The sequence below is a fragment of the Aquila chrysaetos genome, chromosome 12 (genome assembly GCF_900496995.4).
Source record: "Aquila chrysaetos chrysaetos chromosome 12, bAquChr1.4, whole genome shotgun sequence".
Lineage (NCBI taxonomy): Eukaryota > Metazoa > Chordata > Aves > Accipitriformes > Accipitridae > Aquila > Aquila chrysaetos.
Genome location: NC_044015.1, coordinates 33587713 through 33604418, shown reverse-complemented (window position 1 = coordinate 33604418; position 16706 = coordinate 33587713). Strand labels below are relative to the sequence as shown.

The window sequence follows — 16706 nt, the reverse complement described above, 5'->3', positions numbered from 1 at the left end:
ACCCAGTCCCTAGACAGTGTGAGGGGTGGGAGGGTTAAATAAGATGGAAGAAGACCATATCGGGCTGTATGCTGTCTCTTCCTCTGGCCATAGCCAAAGGCTGTAGTGGTGAATAGCCGAGTCTGAATTACAACAAATTGCATAACATGTCTTTCTTGCTTTTGGAGCTGGTCTAGCTTTTGGTACCTTGCCTCCCAAAGCTGTTGTTCCAACAGGAGAAACTCAAGTGAGTGAGAGGAGCAGTTTGATTGACAGTGCTATTTTCTACCTGTATTTTAGGTCACTTCCTGGGTAACAACACTGTGATTGATGTACTGAGACAAGCAGGATTTGAAGTGGAGCACACACCTCCTGGACAACCGATTGGAAAGTAAGCAGTTGCCCACAGATTATTAATCACTTTCTCTCCTTTTCTTTTTTCTCTCCCTTTTTCTGTCACTAAGCAAGATTATTGCATTAGTATAGGAGGTAGGTGAGGGGGTGAGGAACCTCTCTTTCCCACTCAAGTTCCAGACAAAAAGTGCATTGTAAAGTATCCATTGCGTGAGTTTGGAAACATATGGAGCCTCAGTAGCTGGGGTTTTTTTTTCACCTGGGGACATTATTCATATCACAGCTGCTTCACTACACCGGATCAGAAGTGCCACAGTTTCTTTCTGTTTTTAAGAAACCTCTCGTTCAGCTCATTTTCCCCCATACCTGTTTTGTCTTTTTCTCTCCACGGGGTTTTAGTTGCTTCTCCGTTGCAGGGCAGAAGACTGCCACCAGCTTCATTTTTCAGGCCTCTCTGTCAGGCTGCTCTTCTTCAGCTGGAATTTCAGTTTTGCCTGATGGACCATATTTAGGGTAGCAGATGCACCTTGGAGAGTGTGGTGGGTAGGTAAAAAGCAATCCAATATTCCCTGAGCTTCTCCATCTATGTGATCAAGTAAAGCAGGCAAGAAGGATTGATTACCAGGCTCTTGGCAATCTTCATTAGTATAAGATAAAATACGGCACAAAATTGTCCTCGGTTGGTGAAACAGACTTCCTTCCTCCCCTAGACTTTTTCCTGGCCATTTAGATGAGGTCTCTGTCTAAAGATATCATAGACAATAAAACTGGGAGGGATGGTGAAAGACTATCTAGCTTTGCGAAGTTAGCCTTTCCTCTGCATTCTGCAGATAAAAATTGGCCGAGATTGCTCTATCACAGGATTGCTATCCTCATTAGGAGAAAGTGTTAGCAGCATGCTCCCGTCCCTGGTGGGCAGACATGACGTGGTCCAAATATGAGGTGAGTTTCAATATGGAGGATTAATCGCAGGGCTAGTAGACCATGTCTGAAAAAGCTATGTTTAATATAGTTGGAAAATCTGGCTGATCTAACCTTGTTTGTGAAACATCCGCAATGATTCATATAGAATATAATATGGCTCAACTGTACATAAGTGTCTTTGACAGAGCGTTTATCCTAAATGCTTCTTGGAATATGTTGAGCAATAAAAGCGCAGTCTTAAATAACAATGGGAAAAAGAGGAGGAAAAAGCTATCAAACACAAGGAAGACCATATATTCAGAGGAGGTTTAAGAAGCACTTTGGCAGAGCGAGAAAAGTCAACATGGCACAGGGAGGAGCAGTAAACACTGTAACTGCCTGGAGCTGGAAATTTTGGCTAAAATCAACAAAAATGCCTGTGTCTAAAAATACAGCAAAACAGAAAAACCAAGCACACTATACCAAAACAGCTGAGGTATACTGTTCCTAGGTTTCTGACAAAGAAACTTTCCTCTCAGGGAAGCAGGCGCTTTCCTCAGCAATTTTCTTTTAGTTGAAAGTATCATCTTCCCATGAAAAGTATTTCAACTGGTAATTGTGAAACTATTAATTTATTGACTGTTTGCAAGCCCTTGAGAAGAAAGAAAGATACAGTAGTGTGAGAGATGTCCAAGAATAGTCTCTGCTCTTTATGGTCTTGGGATATGTTTATACATGTCATCACAGACTTGAAATAATGCGATGGGGCAGGAAACTTGAACCAAAGCCACTGCTTAATGTTGACTTATTTACAATATGGGGCACCTCTGTGTTTGCATTCCTCTACCTTGGCAGCAGTGTCTCCTGTTCATGATGTCTTCTGTAAAATTGTCTCCCTGGGAGAAACATACTTGAAAGCAAGTGGATGTGGACTGCTACCTCGAATGATAACATATGTCCTCAGTTGAATTATCATACACTTGGTAGCTTCTTTTCCCAGCTCCAGACCAGAACATTGGGCAGGTTGGTCCCTTTGTCTGGACTAGTGCCCCAATTCCAGTGGGCTCTGTTCTGAATATTGAACATACAAAACTTTGTTAAAGGGTATACTGTTGTGTGCGAGTACTGGATTGAGTTGAGAGAGAGTATATGGTTGTACTCCATAAAGATTAGATGCTCTGTATGTTTTCCTATGGTCTGATGATCCAGACACATCAGCTAGTCTTAGATGAGAATACAGAAAGAAAAATAAATGCCATGGTAAAGAAATCCAGAGTTGCCACTAAATTGCATCACTCAAGGTGCAGAAACAGTAGAAGATTATAGAAAGTTTAAATAAAGAGAATTTAAATATATTCACAGGAAACAACTTGCTGCCTTCAGAAAAAAAGAGACTCCCTGACCTACACATCAGGGGCTGTATTTTCACTGTTCTACAGCTGGGGCTGTAGCCATGAGAACTGCTTGGGGCTCCCCCTTAGAAACAAGGAGGATGCTGCAAACCATTTTGTGTCTCTTTTTTAGAGTAGCTTGTATTTTATGATTTCTGGGCAAGCTGCAAAAGACAGTCTAGTCAAACATAGTTATGACAAAAGTTGACAGCATATGCAGAAAGCACGGCCAGTTAATTGTTGTGATGTTGGGGTTATATTGCTGTAATTCAGCGTCTTAAGGAGCCTTGCATTTTTTTCTACTCCTCTTTTTTTGCTCTCCTCTTTCATTTTTAGAAGATGAAATAAAAACATTTGAAAACAGTTAGAAAGGCCCAGAAGAGGAACTATTTCGGGACAGCTATACTAACCACATGTATACATAGAATAAACAAGTAGAAGCTCAACAAATTTTGACCTGCTTTACAAGCAGAAATTGTTTTATGGATTACAGAGATGCAGGTGTTTTTGCCTTGATTCTTATGGAGCCATACCTGAAATAAGAGGTATCTCTCTCCTCTGCTGAAACCCAAAAGAGACATTTCTGCTTTACTTCCAAATAAGTTGTATAAGGAAGTCAAGCCCACTGCATTGCATTCTGGCACTGACAATTGAAAAATTGGATAGTGTTCAGGGAAGATCAGCTGGACTCTAATGTAGAGATTGGTGGGGGTGGACAGCACATGGAAAAAATGCAAGGGTTGGAAAAAAACTGAAACAGCTGCATGCTTATGATTTGGCCAAGGGAATTCAAAAAAGGATTGCTGTGGACGGATTGTGCGCAGGATGAAGAGGAACAATTTGAGCTGGCACATAGGAACATTTGGAGGTATACCATATTGAAACTGAGGGTGGTTTTGGCTGCATATCAATGATTTCTTGACAGTCATTGGCAGGACAGTCTTTCTCAGGTTAAGTCAGAAGCCCCATTATTTGAAACGATGAAAGTAACTTTAGCAAAACACTCGTGCTGCATCCTACTTACTACCAACACTGCCTTGCTAAAAAAGCAAATACGATTTTTCTTTAATATCTCTGTTCATAGAACAGTATGATTATTATTATTATTGAAATGATTAGTTGTCTGATCTTTATTGTTCAATAGTAATGAAGCAATGGTACCATAAATAGGTGGGATAGTCTGGTATGACGTTTAAGCTCTGCCATCCATTTCAGTTTCAGAAAGGACAAGAGAATACCTTTTTAGAAAATAACTAGTACTGTTCCCGTGTGTCAGAAAAGCCTTGGGAAGAGTGAAACAGGACAAAGACCAAAGCCGTTTATGCTTTCGGTTGCATACAGGCTGGGTAAAGCCAGAAGATTGTTGGCTTCCTCTGTGAAAATGCTAAGCATGGGTTGTGAAATGGCTGCTCTTTAAGCTGACCAAAATGAATACCTAGAGTCTCACATTTCTGTTGTCTAGTGACAAGCACAAATTTGAGCCAAGTTCTCCTTTTCTTAAGGTACTGGGGAAAAGTAAAGTGGGACCTTGGCAGGCTAGAAGAGATAGCCGAGACATGGAGAGGTTTGATAGCTCCAGAATCAATGAACTGGCAAAAGGAAGTTCATATAAAGTACATTTAGCTGGTGGAGCTATTTGGGAGCTCTTACTGACTGGATTTCTGAAATCTCCTAGTTCCTGTTGATCTGCCTGGTGGCCCAGTGTTGACCTTCCTGAGCCTGTTCTAGAATCCCACCAGCAGACTATTGAAAATACCTTCTTTAAAGCTCGATTCCTTTCCGTAAAAGAAACCCTGTTGTACTCAGCATGCAGAGCGATGCCATAAACACATGAGAACTTATCCTCACGTTGGCTTCATTTGTTTATTTTGTTGCCTGAGAGAGTGTCCTGAATCTGTTTGCCTGACAACCTTCAACAGCATTCATATTTGCTTCTTATTTTGCTGCCTGTCCTCCTTGTCCCCAAATAAAGGCATTGGAAAATGAATGGCTGAATCAGTATCTCATTGCTTTGCACTGAGATAAGAAAGGCAACTTTTTTCGGTGGGGCTTCTGCCAACTTGGCTGTCCCTGCCCCTCTCTGTCCTCAGAAAGCAGAGCTGCATGCTTGGGGTGGGGAGAGAGGAGGAGATGGGAGAAAGTTTCCCCTCAGATGGATTCCAGTGACTTGAGCAGATAGAGGGCCACAGCTGCTTCACATTTAATTGGAAACAGCCAAATTGCAAGATCAATCCCGGAAGCACCTGTGTCTGTGATGACTCTATTGTTACTGGGTTCTCAGAATCGGCTCTGACCTTCTGCCACGCGCAAAGCCCTGACGTACTGCACACCGTTCTCTCGGCCAGAAAAACATGCAGCAGTGCTCGTTTCCATTAGACTGCTCTTTCTGATATTATGCTCAATGCTACCTTCTTTCAGAATGCGGGAATTCAGGACAAGCTTTTATTTCTGCCCATCTGAGAGTTTATTGTAAACCTTAGAGCTCTGCTATAGAAATTAATTACCCTTCCTCCTCATGTTTGAACTTCCTGGTCCAGTCAAAGCAACATCTTTGCTGTTGTAGCTTATTCCTTTCCTTCTTTCTGAAGGAAAGAGCTTGCTCCTTCACCTTTTCCTGTAGCATCCGACAGGTGCGACCCTGGCTCTTCTACTCAGTGTTGTCTCATGGCAGAAGTGTTTGCTCCACTCCGAATGCTTTCTTTCCCGCCATGGGATGAAAGCACACCCGATCCACACAGTGATGCAGCCATTTCACTCCATCAGGATCCCTAACCTTCACGAGGTGTTATGCAGAGATGGGAAAATGTTTGACATAACAGTCCTCACAGCCCCAAACTGGTAAAAGTGCTAGTTCAATAGATTAGATCCCAGAAACTTACGGATACCATCAGAGCCCTCAGGAGTCTCCCAGTAGTTGCCAATTTCCTTGGGATGCCCAAGCAACTTCAGCTTTCTGGTGCCAGCCTGGCAGGGTTACTCCATTCTGCTTAGCTGTTAATGTTCAGGATGTGTTTGGGAGAATGGGAGAATGTTAAAGTTGTAGTGAAACAAGTAAAATTTATTTAGAAAAGAGACAAAAAAAATTATGAGAGCTGTGACACTTTCATTGGAAACAACTGAGTTAACTGAGAAAAAAAGATCATCTGGGGAGATGTTAGCCCATTCTGAATCCCATCTCTTCTGAGACAGGGAAAAACGCACACTTTTTTTTTTTTTTTTTTTTTTTTTCCTATGGGTGGAATAATCTCCCCGTTGGGATGCTGCAGTTCTTCTTAATCCTATTGTAAACCTTTGGATCTTTCACTTGATCTGAGCCTGAAGATCATACTCCCTTCACTAGCTTTTTCCCTCAGAAGAAAAGCAAACTCATTATTTAGGGTGGTTTCTCTGACAGCATAATTTGCAGTAAGAGGTATATAGGGATTAAATGAGGTTCATCTGCATGCATTGGCAAATTTATTGCCTCATCTAGAGTTGGAGAATATGACTACTTAATGCTTAAAATATTTAGTCATGAAAATATGCACATTACATTTTCAGGGGATTCCCACGTGTCTTTCAACTATCCTCCTTTGCAATTTAATGATCTTTGTGTCTATAATTACCTTACAGCCACAAAGTCTGAGCCAGTCAAAGTAACTCTTAGGGGGAAAGAAATTGAAGAAAATCTGCAAGATGTGGTAGAGAAACAAAGTCAACTTACAAGTTCTCAGCCATAGAAACTTAATTATCCGGTCACTTCCTGAGCAACACATTACTTGGGGCCAGTGCATCTGCATGTTCTTTAGGCCACCTTTAAACACCGAACACCTTCTGAAAGAGTGGAATTTAGCAACTTGCCACAAAAAAAATCTAGGAAAGAGCAAGATAGTTCATGATGTTGGTGAAAGAATACAGAACAAAACTTCTCATGAATTTTGTGCTTGACTAGTTCTCCCAGTGGGACATTCACTTTTCTCTATAATGAGATTTTATCCTTGGCAAAATTTCTGGTTTCTTTTGAAAAAAAATTTTCGTATTCCATATTGTTCTGTTCCTTGGGAACTTGCACACAAGGCCACTGGGGAACCTGGGCTTGCTTCTTTTTGCTCAAGGGCAGCTTGCTGGCTGAGCTGTCCTGAAGCTAGTGCTAAGGTTTCTAGGTTTTTTGCTGCTCTGCAGCCCATCAGTTTTAGGAGATCTGTATCTCATACTCCATAAACTGCCTAATAGTCTACTTACAGAGCCTTGGAGACTTCAAAAGTTCAGAGCTAGTTCTTACTTTATTTCCTAGCCAAATTTTGGAGTTCTTGTTTCCATGGGAGAAGCTGAGTTTTCATCCTCTTTCTGCTTCCAGCCAACTCTAATACAGATCTTTTCACCTAAGGTCATTAGTATAAGATTAAAATTCTGGTCTATAGTTACTAGAGATAAAGCTGATCCAAACTGCACTGAAGTTAACAACAAGGCTTCCATTGGTGCCAGTAGCTTTTAGAGAACATCATTAATATGAGATTGTTGCTAATTCTCTCCTGTCTTTGGTTGTGAGGAGCTGTGACGGAATTGGTAGAAAACTAAGAGTATCTTCACACTGTTGTGTAGATGCTTACTATAATCAATGTAAGAAGACTGGCTTTCCAGAGGACTGCTCATGGGTGTCTTAGCTGGCCCAGCTTGCTTGCAGTAGGTGTCTGGCTGGTTTTAGATGACTGATCATTTTGTGAGATGGATTCGCCTCCTATTTGAAGGACTTGGGCCCCATGTTCAAGTCGGACAGTGACACTAGACTCATTTAAGCCTTTGGAAAAATTGCACCATCCCCTCTCCAGCATTATATTGAAACAGTGAGATTGTGTGAGTTTTGTGTTTGTGTATTCAGCCTGCACTTGTCTTGTGAATTGATGGTCTCCGTCCCAAGTGATACCAATCTGGGCTGAAGTGCAGCTGCACTTTGTAACAGCTCAAGGGGCACAAAGGTATCAAGTGGTATTGTGTGGTTTGAAAGATGTCGTTTATCTAAGGAAGTTTGTGGTCTGTTTGCTGTCACTCTGTCTTTGCAGTGCTGACTTCCCTTACCTTCACTATCACATTGTCAGGCAAAGAGACCTCACACGTTAGGGCAGATAGCTTTTCCACTTCCAGAGCTGACTTCTTTTCCTTCAGCAAGAGGTGTGTGGGTTGTGTTGCAATCAATATTGCTGCTTGATGCAGTGTGAGTGTAATTGGTAGTAATTTTGCTTGCAGGGAGTTCTTTAACATGCACGAGTTCCTAAAAAAGGAACAGGAAGAAAGGGAGTCGATGACTTTTTTCACTGGCACTTTCACTTAAAATTCCTTCAAGAGTAGTGCCTTAAAAGAAAACAGTTGGGGATACAGTTTTCTACATAGGAATACACGGACAAGTACATTTTCCATCTTTCATGAGTGATCAGGTGTTCATAGGGACATTCTTCACAGTTCAAACGGTGTTAGAAGCCCTCCAAAACAACATTGTGTGACTGGTGACATGACCAAATGACTCCTTGGGGGTGGATCTTGTTGTGGCAAGCTGTGAAATTTACTGCAACCTTTCTGAATTGCCCCCACAAGTAGAAGGTGACTCTAATGTACATATGCGATGTGATCTTGTGCCATTTCTTATCCACTTTGGTGCAAAATAGTCTCACTTTAACAGCTCGTGGTATCTCAGCCAAGCCAGGTGACTTCACACTGGCTACAACCCAGCTTTGGGTCTGAAATGACTGTGTGGGTGTCCCTTTAGGAGAACCATGGTGAAGGGTCAGACTGAGGAGCATGTATATCAGCTGCTTCTCCTAGTTAAGTGCTAGTAGTAGGAGAAGGAATGTCAAAAAAGTAAGTTCTTACAACAGGAGTAGTAAATTAAGAACGGTGAATATATGAAGCACTTGTCACAGTAAATAACTTCGAAGCCAGAATACATTTTCATGTCATAATCATTGAATCATTTTTATGAGAAGTCAAAGTAAATTCATATGTAATCTGTAAAGTATATAAAGAGTTTAATTCATCCAGTAAATCATGTATTGGGAATACTGTACCCAGCTCCAGTTAAGATACACTTCAGAGAAGCTTTAAGGTTTTAAAATCCTTCCACAAGCCCAGAACCTTTGGAAGTTTACCCTTCTCTGGAGCTCATGCTCCATACAAGTGAACATCATGCCAATATGTTTCCCATTTCCTGAGGATTAAACTGCTGTGCTTGATGACTCAGGACTTCCCAAGAAGGCATCTCAGTCACTCACTCCGTCTGAAGCAGCCTCTGGTGTCTCAGAGGACATGTCTTCTCTTGCGCAGTGATTCATGATTTCAGAGAAGATCAGCTCTCTTTATTTTTTTTTTTTCTTCCCACAAAGTTAATTAATAAAACAGATTTCTATTAGTGGGTGTTGAAAGACTTTGGCTTTCCACCTACACTCCCAAACATTCTGCATTCCAGGGAGAATGAAAAATGGACCTGTGAATAGAAACAGGAGGGAGGAAGAATGGATCAGATGCTGTATATGGATATAGACACAGTGTCTGGCACTTGATACAATGGAAGAATATCCTGAATGAAGACGATTTCCTGCAATCATGATTGCTAAAAATACACTACTACAGTAATACAGTTTCAGAATTAATACATGCAAATTTAGAGAGAAAGATTGGGGCACAGGTTGTGTCTAACAGAAATCAAATTATCTGTTTGGGCCTTCACCTTTACTTCTTGTTCAGGTGGGTGGCCATATGGATGGCAGTTGTTCTGCTGGTGAAAATTGGATCCTTTGCCACTGTCACAGACCTCTGAGACTCCAGTTGGTCAGAAAAAGCACCTGGAGGATTTACCTTGTCGTGGCCATTGTGGACCTGGCTATGCCCATCTGTCTACCCCATCTGTAGCCCCACCATAGAACAGAATTTTTCATCAGCACCAAGAATTAGCCCAAATTGACACCCAGCACGATGATAACTCCTGTTGACTTCAGCGAGAAAGCAGTTGGTCCCACAGGGGACCAGAGGTGAGAGAAGGACTAGATTTTGGGGTGTTTCCCGTTCTACTGCTGTATGGGACATCAGACCAGCTCACAATTCTGCAGTCCCGCTCTGCTGGGTGCAGCTTGCAGAGGAAGAGACCCCTAATTTGCTGCTCTTGCTTGTGGGTAAGAGCACACTGAAGCCTTTCTCCACTGCCTCCCAGGACACTTGTCAAGTCAGGGATACTAAGATTTTCCTGCTAAACTGCAGCAGCTCAGCAGCAAAGTCGTAGACAGGCTCGGAGCGCTTTGGTATCCAGTGCCTTGTCTGGCCACTAGATTTGAATCTCCTGTCATCTGACCCCAGCTTAACATTTCCAAATTACTCTTGCAAAAATAAAGGCAGTCACAGAAATACCTCTGTCGAGACAGCATGTCCCTGTTTATGTTTGAACGGCCGATACGAATCTGGAGTCCCCAGCGATCAAAGTGCATATTCAGAGAGATGAGCCCCATGTTGTGTTTGAAGTGAGCGCAGCACTTTGAAACAAGGATGGAGCGGGAATAAATCAGGATGAAGGATGTGGGGCATTAACTACTTTACATGAAATCCCTGCTGGAAAGATGTGGCCGGTGTTCCAAAGTTTTCCTTGGAGAGTGCTCGGAAGTTGCATACCAGCCTATTTGTGGAAAGCTAAACAGTTCCCTATTGTCCTTGATGTGAAACGCTTCCCAGATAAACACTTTCCCCCTCCATTGAAGAAAAACGATACAGCCTGTCCAGAGCGCTAACACAGAGGACTACGCTGGGCTGCTGCTCAGCCTCTGTGAAGTTGCTGGTTTCTGTTGGCATTGAGCTTTGCTAAAGGCTATAGTTCATATACATGCCAGCATCATTAAGAAAAGGCTAAGTTATTGACTGAGACTGGGATAATCTTCAAGGGCTTAATAATGTTCTGTGCCCACATCTTTGCGTCTTTGGGTTCATTATACCCCTGGAATGTAAATCCCAATCCACAGTGGCTAAACAAGGTTCACATGGATCTCAAATACTTTTGTGGTATTGTCTCCTCCTGATTTCTGAAGGGGAAAGAAAACATTGCTAGCTGAAATAAAATCACGTGGTTCTCTACAAGGGGAGCAGTAAACCTCTGCTGCTGTAGTGGGTTTAGGTTGTAACATTGCCTGCATTTGCGGCATTTTAAATCATTTTAAGTCATTTTAAGGAATTATTCCTAACACCCACAGAGTCAAGGCATCATATTCCAGCACAAGGAAGATCCAGAAGTCCCTGCCTGAACTTCGGAGAGAAAAGCTGATTTCTGAAATCAGCAGTGCTAAGAATCTAGGCTGTCTAACACCAGGGTAATACTGGGGGTGGTTTGGTCCTGGTCGGTGGGTAGCTCTTCTTCTGCTTCTCCCATCCTGGCAGAGGCAGATCTGAAGGACCTTGTTGTAGCCTCACCTCTGACTCCAGTTTGGGCACACACGTGGTTTTCTTGGGTGCCTCCTTCCTTCCTCCATAGTGCCACCCAGGCTGAAGACCTCTTCCCAGGAGCAGGGGGTCATTCCACTCATTGACCTACAGTCAATGGATGCAGTAGATGCACAGATTGGCTTTTTGCCACCATTTTGTCAAAGCAAACCTTGCTTTGCATTTGTGACAAAGGAATCATCTTTCTTTCCCTAGAGGCTTGTGATTTCTTGCTAATGTTAAATGAGAATTTTGCACGTGTATCAAGCTTACATGTAAATTAGTTTTTAGGCCGCAAATGAAATTGGAAAGTGCAACTTCCATTGACATTTAGCAGGCATTGAGGTTTTAAATCCCTGAGGCAATTTTAGAAACATCCCCCTCAAGGAGAAAGGACATTGAGTTGAAAGAAAGCAGAGTTAACAGGGGTTTTGTTTGTTTGTTTTACAAATGCAGCCATAAATTCAGGGCTGTTTCTATGTATTCAAGCATTCATACTGATAGCAATCATTGCTGAATGGTCAGCAATTCCCACTCAAATCAGTGAAAGGCGGCAAATGAAATGCACAGGCAACCAGAAGTGTTTTAAATGAGAGGATGGAGCAGGAGACTGATTTTATTTTCTTCTTCTTTCACTACTGGGGTGCACTGTCCCACCTCCCTCCCTCTTTACCTCCCCTGCCTTTCCAAGAAACCCCTGGTCAGTCTGCGAACGACAGACCTCGTGAGATCTTGGGGTCCTATGGGGTTTCTAATTGTTGGACTCTGGTATCTAGGAAATACCTGAGCCCTTCCTCATAAAGCCTGGCTCCTTCCTGCTTATTTTCATATCAGTAAGGACATACACTGGTTTTTGATCTCTGTGCTACTTGGGATAATTCAGTTACAACTGGCTGTCAGATTGAGTCTTACTAGAGGTAAGGGAGGAGACCGAGGGACAGACAGGCGCATGTGCAGGGTGTCATCATTTGCTCAGGAAAAGAGCACTGCTTGAGCGGCCTGTGCTTCTCTTCGGAACTAACATCTCCGTCTCAGCGGGCCTGGTGGGGCAGCCCCAAGCGCTTAGTCTCATTGCAGAGATGAGTCAGATAAATCGTTCTGTGGTTTTAATTAAAACATCTTATGTGGGCAGCATTTCAACAGCACGAGGTGGCAGTTTTGCAGTGTGGCCACGCTTATCTGTCCGCAGTGTTCACGTGGCCCCACCAGCACGGTGTCTCTGAATCTTTGCTGTATTTCTTCTCACTGTCTTCATGTGAGGTGGGGAGTTACTCCAGGGGTGGATGGAAAACTGCGGCATAAAGAGTTTTTAACTCCCTGAGGGAAACTATGACAGCACAGCTAGTTTAGCATTAGTTAAACTACTAACCCCTAAACCAATGAGCGATCCCTCCCCTGTTGGGATTTGGTGGGCAGCGCTCAGGCCAGGAGTGCTGTGAAAGCATTGGCAGCACTGTGTGCTCCAAATAAATACGAGACACATCTCGGCCACCGTGGAGCGTGACGCAGAGGTCATCTGAGTCTCCTTCCCAGTGCCTAAGGCTCACACGCTCCTCTCAGCACTTTCTTGTACAGATGTTTCCTGTGTGGAGCTGCTTCCAGTGAAAGTAGAAGGTTTGTATGGACATGTGTTTCTGGGCTTAGTGTCGCCTGGTACGTGCCTGTCAATCTCACGCTTGTGGTATGGAGACATCACCTATCCAGGATTGATAGGTGCCAGGGTAGACTGCAACAGCAGAAAAAAAAAGTCAAGGGCTTTCTGCATCTGACACCAACCTAACGCAAACAGCGTAGCAGAAAATGGGGTTCCCTAGGGGCCCTTTTGGCTAAGGCAGCATCCCTGACCCGTGCTGTGAATCCAACACTTACAGTGGAAGGTGGTCTGAGACAGAGAGGAGTCCTCACTTGTTAAAAGATGAAGTCCTTAGGGGAGAACTAGCAAGGAGTGATATTTAGTGTGGGTTAAGAAGCAGTGGCAAAAGCTGAATGAAGGTTGCAAGCGCAGAAGTTGAACCCTTGCTCCTCCAGACCTTTTGAAAATGAAGTGTTGTATTCCAGTGCAGGGCCATGTTGCAGAGACAACCTGATCCCATGAGGTTGGTAGGAGAGCGCTCTCTCCATGGATAGAGAAGACAGTTCACTTTAATAATGTATACTAAAACCCAACAATTTTAAATTACTGAATTATTCTGAGAATGGAAGAGTGATTTTGAGATAAAAAGTCCTCTGCTAGCAAAGGAATATTGGCTTTTCTATAGTTTGAGCTGGATTACAGCACCACCTCAGAAGAAGTCCTAGTTTGGTCACTCTCAAAGTGTTCCAGCTTTGTGTAGTGATAAGAAGCTAATGTGACTGCTAGAACCTGTGCCAGATGCCAAGCATAGTTTTGATGAGTCTCTGACGTCTATTAGACTTGTGATGTTACATGCTTTTCAGTAGCTAGGCAGTGCTACAAATACTAGGCTGTGATACCCTCTCAAACAACTGGCACATAGATAAAGCATTTCCAAGCAAACAAACAAACAAACAAATAAACATAGTCTAAGAAAACACACATGCACATACAATGGAGGGAGGAGGCTTCCTAACTGACTTACTGTGCTCTGGGGAGCAGCAGAACAAGTGGTTTTCATTTTCCTGGTGTTTCACTTACTGCCGTGTGGGGTTCTCTTCACGGGAGGAGAGCTGGGCTTAGTCATTGGTTTTGTGTATGTTTGTGTGTGTGTGTATAAACAGTTTATGTAGAAGTTCGGTCTGCTCAAGCTTGTGACAAGAGCCATTTGTCATTCATGTTCACACCCGCTGTGAAGGTTTCAACCACTGTCAATCCCGTCTAATTTATTTTTTTTCCTTGACAAATTAAATCTGCAGAGATTACACGAAGGGCACGTGAGGATTTTGATATCTATCTGGTCAAGGAAGCCAGTTGGCCTAATTCTTCTGCTGGGCCAGCAGAAAGCCCCTGGTAGCCATGCATGGACATTCCCTCCCTTTCCTCCATTGGAAGATGACTGGCACCAGAATTTCTCCAAAGACCCATCACTCTCCTCTCCCTTTTCTCAGCAGAGACTGTTAGTAGGGGGCCTAAGTAGACCTCCATGACTCCTGATGGCCAGTGCTAACCAGTTAGACGCAGGAGGAAGGAAGGACCGCCTTTATGCAGACCCTCCTCCTCCTGCATTTTTAGCTGTGTTGGTAACTCCTTGGAGCAGGTGAGCCCCCAAAGCTCCTGTGCAATGAGGTCTACAGCAGAGTTCAGGGAAGGAAGCTGCAAAGGCTCTCACTTTTGTATGGTTGAGTCCTGTGTCATTGTATCCTCATGATGCTCTGGCTGTATCTCTCTGTCATCTTCTCGTACCCTTCACTTGTCAGTTTGCTGAGATGGAGCTCTTTAGTGTGTGCATAGTTTATTTCTGGGATTCTGAAATGTCCCAATAAAAATAATAATAAAAGACATTGCAGTGAAGGAGAGAGATTTTCTGGGGTCAACGCAAGTTCTCCTGTTTCAAGAGAAGAAGTCCGGGGCTCTGTTGTTTGTAACTAATCAATAAGATTTGCCCAAGTTCATTAAAAATCAGTCTTTCTTGTGGTCTCAGATGCCTCCTAGATATTCAATCTGTAGTTCAAGGTTAATCTCATAGGTTTCAATTAACAACCAAAAAAGAGAACATAAAACCTTCTTTTCTTCCTTAAGGTTTCAGCAGTAATGTGCATGCTTCATTAATGAAGAATTTTAATGAAGGATGGATTTGTCAGACAGAAATAAGTATTTGATACAAAGCAGTTTCATCAGCATGAGTTAATACAGACAGGGAACCTGGTGAAACCAGGCTAATATGTAGAGAGACCTTATGTAAAGTCCATTAACATTAGAGTTGATAGAACAGCATTAGGCATTAAAGCAAGTGGAGTTTGGAGGAAGAAGTCTCCTGCCTTCATCATGTTTCAAGGGCTCTGTCCATTACCGCACAGTAAAAATACCCACAGACAGGCCGAAGTGTTGTCTGAATAGGGTTTCTGACAACTGTTTTGTTCTTTTCTTGGAAACACTCAGGCCCTGTGATAAAAACAATGCCAAGGGGCTATAACAGTATTTTGGAGAAAGGCAGACTGACTCTGTGTTCCTTTTTTTAGCTCAGCAGCCATCAATGGCTAAGCAGATCAGATGTTTTACAGTGTCAGCTACAGAGAGGAAAAGTGGATTCAGTGTAACAGAGATGTGAGATCTCTCGCAGGCATGGTCTTCTTATGGCTCTTTGGTTGCACACTTCTGCCTGCTGCTCGCTTTAAGTGGTCCACGTCTCCCTCCTTCTAGTGATAGCAGCTACTTATGTGCCTGCGTTATCTGTCGTCTTGCAATTGTAAAAGCCTGGACTGAACAAGGTACTTAAGGAAGACAAGTTGCCATGCTTGTACAGATTTGTGGTCCCCCCGGTATCTCGTCTCTGCTAGGGCCCAGCTTCAAGAGCATCAGAGAGAAGTGCAGGAAACAGCGCCAGGCATACATTGAGTAATCTGTCCTTAGTTTAAGTCTGAAGTCAGTGAAAATGTTTTAGTCCCTCAAGCTAGGGATTTGGTACCTTGCTCCATTGATGTCTCTGTAGAGAGTTTATTTTTGAGATGTGATGGAGAATACGGACTCCTGCAAATGTTTCTTCTCTCTGGAGGATCCAGCAGAGAAGGGAAACCAGTTCCCAAAGGAGACAATCTGGGAGCAGAATTCAATTTGGATTGCAAATGAGTGAGATACAGACAACAGTTGTATATTAGCTGTAATTCTACTGAGGAATCAAAACCGAGCAGCCAGTTTGGGGGGTGGGGTTTGTCAGTCAGCTTCTTAATCTTGAAACCTGGCTGGATGGCAACTACTGGGATGGAACAAATGCATCTTCACCTTCTTTTCTATGCTTAAACTGAGGTCAGGAATGGTTTGGGAATAACAACGCATGAGATGAGAATAGTTTTGCAACTGAATTAGCAAACCTGCCTTTACACGCGGCTATATAGCTCAGTGTCCCAAAAGCTGATGCTGACTAGAGAGGAGCAGCCAGCCACAGACATCAAGAGCTCCATTGACTTAAAATGGAACTAGGAGAGAGAGATGAGTTTTGGTGAGTATTTCTAGTTTGATTGTGGCAGCTGGAGGAGAAAGAAGGATTTGTTCAGCCCTTGGCTTGCTTTCCGGTCACTGGAGTCTGAGATTGTAACTGCTGAGATGAGATGGTGGCATTTAGTCACCATTGTCCAGTTTCTCAGACACTGCCCAAACCACCGTAAATACGCTGTAGAATCAGAACTGGCCCAAAACCTAAGCCCAAACCAACACTTTGGAAATGTCACAATTAGACCTGAAGAAACTTGATGTTGCAGATCGGGCCGAACTGGGTAAGAGTTTTATGCTTTGCAGAACCTGTTGAATGATGGAAGTTAATTTCCAGCACCTGAAAAATCTGCTGTGTATAATTAATATGACATCACCTCAAAGAAACACAGAAAGATCAGAGAGTATATAAAGAGGAAACAGAAATTACATTGCCCAGTAATAAGTCCACCATTTTTCTTTATTAAAGCAATATATATGTGTTTATTAAAAAGTTATTAAAAGGAAAGAGCAATATATTTACTCTTGTTACTAATGGTTTTCAAGCAATA

At 42.9% G+C, this 16706-nt stretch overlaps 1 protein-coding gene across 1 annotated transcript in view; it reads left to right on the top strand.

Moving 5' to 3' along the window:
• The window catches only part of TRABD2B (TraB domain containing 2B), a 299405-nt gene that overhangs the window by 249088 nt on the left and 33611 nt on the right, over window positions 1-16706 (top strand). Inside the window, exon 5 of the mRNA XM_030033800.1 lies at window positions 280-370. Within this exon, the coding sequence (XP_029889660.1) occupies window positions 280-370 (91 nt within the window). The remainder of the gene's footprint in view (window positions 1-279; window positions 371-16706) is intronic.